At 36.2% G+C, this 11,558-nt stretch overlaps 1 protein-coding gene across 1 annotated transcript; it reads left to right on the forward strand.

Annotated features, from left to right (window-relative positions):
• The first annotated feature begins 227 nt into the window (after nucleotides 1-227).
• Nucleotides 228-8,495, forward strand: Sec61alpha (SEC61 translocon subunit alpha). Its single transcript, XM_067096578.1, has 10 exons — nucleotides 228-366; nucleotides 3,137-3,270; nucleotides 3,394-3,555; nucleotides 3,845-4,054; nucleotides 4,202-4,370; nucleotides 4,536-4,609; nucleotides 4,815-4,955; nucleotides 5,260-5,511; nucleotides 5,731-5,899; nucleotides 7,908-8,495. Exons 1-10 carry the CDS (start codon nucleotides 360-362, stop codon nucleotides 8,000-8,002), a joined length of 1,413 nt encoding a protein of 470 aa, XP_066952679.1. The 5' UTR covers nucleotides 228-359; the 3' UTR covers nucleotides 8,003-8,495.
• Nucleotides 8,496-11,558: the final 3,063 nt, after the last annotated feature.

The following is an 11,558-nucleotide window of genomic DNA, read 5'->3' on the forward strand; positions in this document are numbered from 1 at the left end:
ATAAGTAATAATTACATGGAGAGATTGTTAGAAAATTCTCATTAAATGTCTATTGGTTTGTATGAAACTTATGATAATAGTAGGTATGGATATTATATGTTGGCGTTTTAATTGGAAACTTTAACATCTAAAGGGCGTTAGTCGGTGAAAGTGCGTGTTGTTTTCGTAGACATGGCACCGTCGCAGTAATGGCGGCTGCGGAAGTGACGTCCCCAAGAGTCCCCTAGCGGCGGCCGGCTGAAACTCTGACACGTCGCGTCCAGTGTGGCAGTGTCGACGAAGTAGTGTAACGGGTAAGACGGCTCTCGCCCTCTCTTTCCTTTCTCCAGACCAGGGCAGACACTCGCAGCATCCTCAACATGGGAAGTAAGTGCCAGTGAATTAACCCTCTAATTTGCGTAATATAGTCAAAATTTAGTATACGGATTATACTATGATGAGTACTTTGTGTTCTTATGTCGGTTAAAGTGAATTTTTATAGAATTTGAGTGAATTTTGCGGTTTTTTCATGGGTTCGGTCTGCATGGTGTGACCTGGTATGTCAGCTGTAGTGCTCAGCGGCTTATGAATGAACGCCTACGTCGGGTTTTATGAGTTCTGTGCGTTTATTCTGATTATGTGAACGTTTTAATGTGATTGGAGGAGAAATGGAGTGGTTTTCTTTGTAATTGTAGGAGTTATTACGTATCGGCTTCGTTGACTCCTAAAGGGAGATGCTTCTTACGGTGGCCATGGGATATAGCTAACCGTAAGCCCATTCACAGATTGTTTTTTTAAATTGATATAAAGAATTTGGCCTTTTAAGGTTACTTGAGGCTGATTGCATTGATAACTTCAACCTTGCATATCCTAAGGCTACATGGGTCGCGGTTCGTTGTCTTTTGTAGAAAGTGGTTCAGGTAACCCAATCAGATGTCCTGTTGATTAGCCAAGACTCGGCTACAAGGCTCAAGTTTTCATGAATGAGGTCCTGGTACGCTTTACACCCTCATGAGTTGACGAATGATTGTCTTTGCAGCACCCTAAGGCCAGGTACCTCGGTTGATCCTTGGCTCATTTGCTTATCGCCCATACCACCTCCCAGCTGTTTACAAAGGGTTAGCTCAGTTGCTTCAGGTAGCACTTTAGGTTACTTCTTTGATGGCAGGAACCATTGCCCTTACATATGTTGCTTCAATGTATTTTTAGTTTGTTGGTAAATGCGAAGAAGATGGCCGCAAGAAGATATCCTTTATCAATATTGTTACAGTAAATATTCCAGGAGAGGGTGTATTTAATATAGTACAGGTGAGAAATTTACAGAGATATGAGAAATATGCCGTCTTTTGTTTGTTCTCACGTGCATCCATGATGGGCTGCTTCTAAACATTGCAGAGGCTCTGTTGGTTAACATTTTAAAGCACTAGCCCTAGGGAGAGTTTAGAAAGTGTGTTATTAAAAGAAGGGTGGAAGTTTCTCATCTTGGTAAATTGTCAAATTATATTGCCAGTACTGCATTATATGCATCCTTTTTTATAGGCATTAGTTGAAAAATTTTATTAATAGGCTGAAACTGCAGCCATGTGTACATCCATCTCTTTCACATTTACCTGGTTTGCTTAAGCCAAACAATGCATATCCATTGATATGTAAATGAAGAACCTTTCACCCCCACTTTGAAGCTTACCATGTAATGGTTGTAATTCTTAATTACCATGTAATGGTTGTAATTCTTAAAAGGCGCTGGTTAATGGTACCCTTGTACCTTTCACATTGCCTATAGTGTAGCCTAGGTAAAAGAAACATCCTTGCTCATATTAAACATTAAAGGGCCTGACAATACTTTATTCCAGATTTGTGTAGCCTCTCTAACACATGTGAAGCCTGGAAATGATTAATGAATTGGCCCTTTTTTTTTTTTTTTTCCAGCTTAGCATGGATAGGCCAAATTTTCAAAGTTCCCTTCATGATGGGTTATTTCTCCTTGAAATTATACGAGGCCAGCAGAATTTGATAATGAATATGTTGAAGGAATCTTAATTGTTGCTTACTGTAGACTAACCTAACAAGCTTCCATATAAAATGCAGACTCCCACCCTTAGTAATGGCACATTGTTGTAGTTCAATGGATAAGTGCAGTGTGCTTAGGATACAACTGTAGATGTTTTTAGGACTTTAACCTGTTTAATGAGAACTATAGCATTGCCAGTGCCTAAGACATTATTGGTATTATGTGCCTTCTTGCAAGGTTATTTGTCTGCATCATAATTGAGGACACTGAAAAGGCCACTAATTTATAAGCGGGGACCCTGTTGTATGCCGTGAAGTAGATACCATGTTATTAGTACAGCATTGTGAGGAGTAGTTTGGTAAGAGAGAAAAAAAAGGAGAAACACTGCAAACGTCAATCATGTTTGCTTCTTTAAGATATGTACTCAGAGAGGAGGAGGACATTGATAAGGTATTCGCAATGCACCCATGTAAAACTATTCACAAGCTGCTGCTGTTATGGAATAGAGGAGTCCCTTAATTGTTTGTCATAGTTAAAGTGATTGAAGGTCACCAATACTTAGCAAAGCTGTGGGACAGTAATTTTTTTTTTTTTTTTTTTTCCAAATATTCCTCTATACCCTTGGCATACTTGGCTAATATGAACCTTCAGTGTTTATATTGGTCAGTTAGTATATAATTACAAGTGCAGGTGTTGCTATTCATATGTGAATGATTCATCTCTTCTCCATACCTTTAATGTAGTGTGCAGTTCTAAAAAAAGATCATCAAAAGGACAAATGCTCTGGTTGAAAGTAAAGTGTGGGAGTTATTTGTTGCTCTGATATACAGAGATGAGTGATACTTCAGTCTCCACATGTAAAGTACATTCTGTGAATATGTTTACTGTAATTACATCGCAGATCATTACAGTGAGTTCTCACAAGTACATTTTTAATTGCTGTGGGTAAGATTCATAATATCAGGTTGATTTATTTATATTTGTAAAGGATTTCCACCATAGAGAGAGCTAGATAATTAATTAACATATTACAAATTGGGACTACATTAAGATCGCATAGTTTTTAAAAATTTGTCCTGACGAAGTTGTAAGATTGCATAGTTTTTAGAAGTTTGTCCTGACTAAGTTATTGTTTTCTTTTTCCAGTAAAATTCTTGGAGGTGATAAAGCCGTTTTGCGCGGTGCTACCAGAAATTCAAAAACCTGAACGAAGGATTCAGTTTCGAGAAAAAGTATTATGGACAGCCATTACCCTCTTCATCTTCTTAGTATGTTGCCAGGTATGTAACTGAAAACATTTCATATGTAATGTATACACACTGCAGCTATTGCTTTTATTTTACAATGGAATATAATAAATTAGTTTTTCTTGAATGTGCATTTACATATTTTTGATATTTCAGATCCCCCTCTTTGGTATTATGAGCACAGATTCCGCGGATCCTTTCTACTGGATCCGTGTGATTTTGGCCAGTAACCGTGGTACTCTTATGGAACTTGGTATCTCCCCCATTGTCACTTCCAGTCTTATAATGCAGCTTTTAGCCGGTGCAAAGATCATTGAGGTTAGTGCGTGGAATGGCTTTTGTGGCCTGTGTATCTTATTTCTTGCCAGGTGATTCTCAAGTTATTTTCAGTAGCAGTGTATATTGAAGCATCTTGGAGGTTTTAACATCACTGTACATAGAAATGAATCTTAGAAGCAGTTGTATAAGATGGAATACTTAATATTGTTGGATAAATTTGGCTTCAGTAGTTTCCTTCTTGTTTTTACTGACACTGGACTACATTGTTAGATGTAACACTTATTTTCAAGTTTCAGTTATTTAATTTACCTTTGTTCTTTCCTTATAGGTTGGTGATACTCCAAAGGACAGAGCACTTTTCAATGGAGCTCAAAAGCTCTTTGGTATGGTCATCACGATAGGTCAGGCTATCTTGTACGTCATGACAGGAATGTATGGTGACCCAACTGAACTTGGTGGTGGAATCTGCTTGCTCATCATTATCCAACTGTTTGTGGCAGGTCTTATTGTCTTATTACTGGATGAACTTTTGCAGAAGGTAAGCTTGTTTATTTTTATTAGTTTTTAAGTCAAGTTGATATTTGTACAGTATTTTCTTGAAAGTTATAGAATGGTCAGGATAATATTAAAGCCTTGCAAGATTCAGTATAAATTATAAACTAAAGACATTGTTCTTACCTAACAGGGTTACGGTCTAGGATCTGGTATCTCCCTCTTCATTGCTACAAACATCTGTGAAACTATTGTATGGAAAGCCTTCTCTCCAGCTACAGTCAACACAGGCCGAGGCACTGAATTCGAAGGTGCCATCATTGCACTCTTCCATCTTCTGGCCACGCGTCAAGATAAGGTTTGTTACCCGAGAAGCTTAACAAATGACTGATTAGTTGATATGTAGATGATTTTGAATTATCATGCACAATAAAGATAATCAGTTTGACACCTTGACTTTGTGCTAGCGTGGATTTGTTTGGCATATTTTTGAATTATGGCTCATTTGTGATCACGAGCTCTTGGAGACTTTCTGGTTACCCCTAGCGGCCAACCTTTTACAGCTACTGTTCTCATCTTCGGCATTGTTATATACTTCCAGGTAATGTAATTTGTTGATGCTGGAGTGTCATAATTGAATTTTATCCTGTTTTGCTAAACCTTTATTGTTATATAAGTTGTTTTGATTTGAATGTACTGTACTTTTTACACTTGCCTTCAGTAACAGGATTTCAAATATAAAATGTTGAAGTGAGGTAGTTTGATGAAGGAGATTTTAAAGTAATGACCTTGCAATTCCGATTCAGGGCTTCCGAGTCGATCTCCCTATCAAGTCTGCACGTTACCGTGGCCAGTACTCATCTTACCCCATCAAGTTGTTCTACACTTCAAACATTCCCATCATTCTCCAGAGTGCTCTTGTGTCCAATCTTTACATTATTTCACAAGTAAGTATGAACCGTAACCTTTAAGATCTTGGATATTTCAAGTATTTGTATTTAAACATTCTGCATGTCTTGGATATTTCAAGTATTCATATTTAAACGTTCTGCATGTCTTGAGTATTTTGCAGTAATATATGCAAATCTAGTTGTAAATCTTTGGGAATTTTCTGTAGAGGACTGTTGTTGCAATTTATTGTTTAGTCTGTGATATAAAGTTTTGATTGTAAAATGTTTATCATTCAGTTGACCATTCATGAATGCCATCTTAGATATGAAATAATATAGTTTCTTCTTTTATTATCCATAGATGTTAGCTGTGAAGTTCCAAGGAAACTTCTTTGTCAGTCTTCTTGGCGTATGGAATGATCCTGGCGCAGGAGGACCAGGCCGTGCTTCATACCCAGTTGGTGGGTTGTGTTATTATATGAGCCCACCAGAATCCTTTGGCCATGTTCTTGAAGATCCTCTCCATGCCATCATCTACATTGTCTTTATGCTGGGATCCTGTGCTTTCTTCTCCAAGACATGGATTGATGTCTCTGGTTCATCAGCAAAGGACGTAAGTATTTTGATCACGTTTGCCACAGAGGAACCTTATTTTTTATTAAGTGTTATTTTGGCTGACAGCATCTCAAATTTTTACTTCAATAAAATTAATGGCCATCACCACTTGTAACCAAGTTAGTTATTGCCATCACCTCTTGTAACCAAGTTAGTTATTGTAATTTTAGTTCAAGTGAAATGTTAGTTTAATACCTAATCTAATATTAATTTTCAGGTTGCCAAGCAGCTGAAAGAACAACAGATGGTTATGCGTGGCCATCGTGACAAGTCTATGATTCATGAACTGAACCGCTACATCCCAACGGCTGCTGCTTTTGGTGGTCTTTGCATTGGTGCCCTATCTGTTCTTGCAGATTTCCTTGGTGCTATCGGTTCAGGAACAGGTTAGTACAGTGTAGTTGCATATACCAACCTGCTCGGAGAGCTAGGAGATTTTCTCAGTTGAATACCGGGAATAATTTTTTTTTTTTTTTTTTTTTTTTTTTTCCATTCTGGTGTACTTTACTTGAATAAAGTGTTGGCACACACACACACACTCTCTCTCTCTCTCTCTTCTCTCTCTCTCTCTCTCTCTCTCTCTCTCTCTCTCTCTCTCTCTCTCTCTCTCTCTCTCTTTGTAAAAATAGTATACATGTTCATAAGTGGCTGTTATTTTAAAATGGTAAATACAATGTTTATGTAATTAGATTTCCTAGTTATGTTTCGTATCAGTGAGTTCAGTAGTTGAGCTTTTCAAGGTCGGAGATTAGATTTCAGGTGATACCAGCTGTAGAGCATTAGTACTCGGAGATAACATATTCTCTCTCTCTCTCTCTCTCTCTCTCTCTCTCTCTCTCTCTCCAGCATAGGATAAACCCTTTCCCAGTTTGACTTAAGTGCTACAGTTTTGTTGCATATTGTAAATAACGAAATGTCAGTCAAGTCAGGATGTTGCCATGACCTCCATGGCAATTCACAAATATTTTGGACAAGTATTTTACAGCTTAGGCAGCTTGATAACAGTTTCATTACTAGATTTCTTTTTTGCCAATTTCCCATATACATTTATGTAATTTCAAACTTGAAAAAAATTTTTTTTTTTTTTTTACTAATTTCAAACGACTTTTTTTTTTTTTTTCATATAAGATGCATAATGGGTTAATTTAGTAATTAGGCCAATTATAATTACCCATGAATCATAGCATAGGACAAATGGTCAGTTAATAGTGTGAAACAACAGAAATACAAGTTTTACCATCCTCCCTATATCAATAAACACAATATAGTTAGTTATTTATAAATGATTTGTTTAACCAGACCCTCTGAACTCTTTAGGTTCTTCTCGGCTGGGAAAAACACAATATAGTAAAAAAATAGCATTTCAAAGCATATGATCGCATGAAAAAAAAACTCTGGGTTAATATTGTAAATACAGTACGGGATATTAGAAATCACCATTATTGTAATGGTAATTTTTTTCATTTTAAGTTAAGGGGATGGTTTTTCCCTTTAGAGTAATGGCTCGACAGAAGTCTGTACTTAACAGCTATATTACTATTATTGTTTTGCATTATTAGTTTTTGCTATGCTACCTGTTTAGATGTGGAGCATTTTTACATAGATCTCTTTAGTTGAAGGGTAAGTACAGGTTAGGTTAGGGTGTGATTGAAATTGATATAAGGTATTTAGAAAATATTCAAAATTAGCTATAATATAGGATTGTTATTTAATAGGCTTTATTACTTACCAGAATTCCAGATTCCTCAAAATTCTCTTATGTTGAGGTGCTATTATTCAAAAAGTATATACCAGCAAAATAGATTTTGCAGTATATTTTGACGTGTACACGAACAAATCTAGCTTTGCCGAACAATGGTTTAATAATGAAGTTAGTTTTTATAAGCAGATGAAAACTTGAAGGGCGGGTTAGAGCGTTAACTTGTCTGTTACTGTAGAATGCATTCAGCAACTTGTAAAACCAGAAATCTTTTTATAGACTCGAGTATCTGAATGTAGTACATTAACATATAAATGTAGTGACAGTTGCTCAAATTCTAGTTGCTCAGTAATGAAATTTTTACTCATGTATTTTAACATGTAATTTACATATGTTTAGGTCATGCACATTAAGTGAATCCATATGGACTAGTTGTGGACTAGCTATATATACTGATCTGCTGTAGTGGCAGTTTTTTGTGGGCAGATGGCTACATCATTGATTTTATTAGAGAAACTTGTGCCTTGTTGAAGGTTGTTACACTTTGGCTTTGAATTTAAAAGTTAGTGTCTCCCTAATAAATAGATTCTCTCTCTAGTGTTAACAGTCTTCTTGTGAATGAGTATGTTATGTCATTTTTCTAATCATTTAGGAGTATTTTTCCCAAGGTCAATTGTGTTTTCTTCTCATTACAGGTATCTTACTGGCTGTCACCATTATCTACCAGTATTTCGAAATCTTCGTCAAAGAACAGAGCGAGATGGGTGGCATGAGCACGTTATTGTTCTAGAGAGAGTTTTCCAAATGAAAGATAGATCATATTTTATTTTGGAAGGATCTCCGGTTGTGTCACTTATGACGTAAATTACGTTGATGCTCACAATGCGTGTGGTCTCTTGAATGTTGATTTGTTATTGTAAATTAAGGAGTAGTTTATACTCTCAGATGGTGTATTTATTTTTTTCCAACTGGTTATATCTCTCTTTCTAGGACTTCTGTCAGTTTCTGTTTATAAAGTATTTTTTTATGGACAAAACAAGTGATTTTTTTTTCTCTTCCTTGGACTGCAGGATTCCTAGTACAGTTCAGTGATAACCAATCATTTGGGTATTGCCACGTGCAAGAGATTTCAGTTTTTGGAAATGGCAAGACAGGATTGCCAAAATGACTGTCTGTGATGGACGAATGAATGCTGTTTTAAAATGAAAGTTTGTATGTTCGTGTAAAAATGTTTGTACTTTTTACAATTACTAGAAATATTAATAAAAATTAAGATAGGGAAACTATTGTATGTTATTCCTATTTTACCTAAATTCTCTGTCCCTGTATGTTGGTCATAATCTATAAGTACCTTATTACATAGATCGGCTAAATGATTGTAACTATTTGCAGAGGTTTCCATGAGAGAATTGAATAAAATTTGTAGTCTGAACTGTAAGAAATTTTGCATGATTACAGTTGCTGGTTTGTTGTTGCTATGGCCTTCAACTTGTATATTCTGTGTATCTGGCCATGGTGAGTTGCCAAAGGTCAAATAGTACAGACTACAGTTAGGTATCAAGAAACCCCACAGCCAACAGTAATTTTGTAATTTTTGTCCAACCTAAGCTGTATACTACACTAAGTTTACAAGATTTGTATGAATGCAAAATTAACTGCCTTAGCTGTGAAAAGGCTTCCTGGAAAAAAACTTACAATGTCGCTGTGAAAAGTATTTTTTTTTTTTTTTTTTTTTTTTTTTCTAAGTTAATATGGTGCTTGTTACTTTGCAAAGTGTCTGGCACGGGGTTTGCCAGAGGGAACTTGTGGTTTGGAAAAGTCTTTTGACTTTAGTCATATACATTCCTGATTTGTTTTAACTGGCCATAGTTGCATGGCTTCACAAAATATATTTTGGAAGAGGGGCACATTGCTCAACTATTAAGGAAAAAAGGATGAACCACGTAGAGGGTTTAGTGCCGTCAGTGCACCTCATGCGGTACACTGTAGGCATTACTTAAGGATCTTACAGGAGTCCCTTCGCACCCTAGCTGCAACCCACTTGATTCCTCTTACTGCACCTCCATTCATATCTTTCTTCCTTGTTACTTTCCACCCCCTCCTAACAATTGTTTTACAGTACAACTGAGAGGTTTTTCATTTTCAGTGCTGAATGACCTCATAGGTCCCAGTGCTTGCCCTTAAAAGTATCGTGTTGCGGAGATTGCCATTCAAAAAAAAGATAAACCTGGTTGCGCAAAGGTATGGCTAAAGAACATACTGGGGTTACCTTGTATTGCAGATACCTGTGGTCACCCCTAAGTAATTTGTATCACCTGAACCCTCCATGCTAGATCAGGCGCACCACCGCCATATGGAATGTTAAGGAACCCTAGGATAAGCTCTATATGGTGGATGGAAAGTATTCTATATTTAGCCCAAGCAAATACTGTATCCCCTCTCATTGGCTGCTTTGATTTATCCTCGTGGTGAGGTGTTAGTTCTACTTACAGGAGAACTGCATAGCCCATGGCAAGCACATTAGCATGTCTTTCTTGGCCTTGTAAACTCGAATCTTCATTTTGCAGTTCATGTAAATTGTCATTTATGTGGACTTCTGGGTTTGGATGCTTGATAGAGCCAGTTTATGTTCAAGCGTGCACTTGATAATTGGGCCTTTGTCACGGGAAAGCTGTTTTATTTTTTTACTCGATAGTATCCCTCATCCCAGTATAATGTCTTGTTTAGGTTTTATGAAAATGCTCGTCAATAATTAATCGTCGGCACTGCATTTTCCTTGAGTCAGCAGGGATAATTGTTTTCTTGTTTATTAAATGTTTAGCCATTGGTTATGCTTGGTTCTTTACCATTTTTTTATGAAGTGGTCATACCCGATTTACCTCACGGGTGTTTATGAACATCTCACATAACCCAATCCCAAATTAGAGTGCAGAACAACTTGCTAGTAAATTTTATGACCAACCAATAGGCTAACGAACGGCAAGGGTAAGAAACATATAACAAATGAAAACTCCAGCGTTTTCGTTTTACCCTGTCAATAATTTTTCTGGTAAATATTCATAATTTAATGTTTTTTTTATGAATAACTCGACTGTCTGGTTGAACAATTTATAATAATGATCTGCTTTGGGCTGTAGGATGTAACATGCAGTTAAAATCAAAGGTAGGCTCCTTGCACATCCCCATGATACCAACACCTGGAAAGTTGAATGTGTTTTCACTGTTCCGCAGAAGTAATTAACAGTTTGGTATATTTTTTGTAAATCAATAAGTTTCCCGGTGATTTATAGCAGATGTGGATTAGGATAGTTCCATCATCAATAGTAATGAATATTTTAATGGTGGTAAGCAATTATACTAACCCTTATGTGTATCTTGACTAAAGGTAAGTGTCCATAAAAATGTATAAGTAAATGTAATTATTTATCAAGCTTAAGTTTTTTGAGCTAATAATGATTTAAACCTGAAAACAAAGTAGCAGGTATATTAAACCTGACGTCTGACTCAAATGCCAACTGCATGTGCAGAAAACTTCCGAAACACTAACCATGTAAGTCTTAGCAAAAATGTTATGATACACACACTGAACCGCTTGTCTCTGCCTTTGGCACAACATCTTGACTTCCTTTTCCTCCCTCAAGAACTTAAGAATTATACACTTTTCATCAAATATTTTCTCCGCATAACGAAATAAATCCAGTGTATTTAACATTAGGGCATACGTAGGCTACAGTTGAGAATCTTTGCATTCCATGAAGGCTGAGTATTTCTTGGGGAGGAAAGCATAAGTTAGAAATTATGTAAAGCACTAAACAAATATTTGACATGATAATTTACTTTGCTATGACCAATAGATAAACTTAACAAATAATGGTTATAGAACTGCAGTGAGTGTTTTAACCTATATAAACTCGAAGCAGTTTTAACGATATAAATTCTAAGCATAATACTGGAAATATGATACAAGGAAATTGTAGGCTACTTATTAATGATGGAAAATGTAATAAATATTAGTGGCAATCGTATTGTATGTTAAATTTAGCGTTCTTGGAATAGCAATCAAAGGGGTAAATAAATTTAGTATTCATAAACAAAAAAAAAAAAAAACTCCCGCCAAGTTGAGTCGCAGAGAGGTATATGCTTTACTTATAACAATTCCTCCTCCTCTAATCGCTGTCCTGGTTTACCGATCGAGAAGCCAATGGATTAATTTTAGGTAAGAACGACACATAATATACTATCTATTGTAATTTAAGATTTACTAGGATACCATTCTAGATTTATATATTGTAGGTTAGTTGAATAATAGATGATGTATTTTCTTTGCTTTCGGAAAGGAACCAACG

This window comes from Macrobrachium rosenbergii, chromosome 53, assembly GCF_040412425.1.
Source record: "Macrobrachium rosenbergii isolate ZJJX-2024 chromosome 53, ASM4041242v1, whole genome shotgun sequence".
NCBI classification, from domain to species: domain Eukaryota; kingdom Metazoa; phylum Arthropoda; class Malacostraca; order Decapoda; family Palaemonidae; genus Macrobrachium; species Macrobrachium rosenbergii.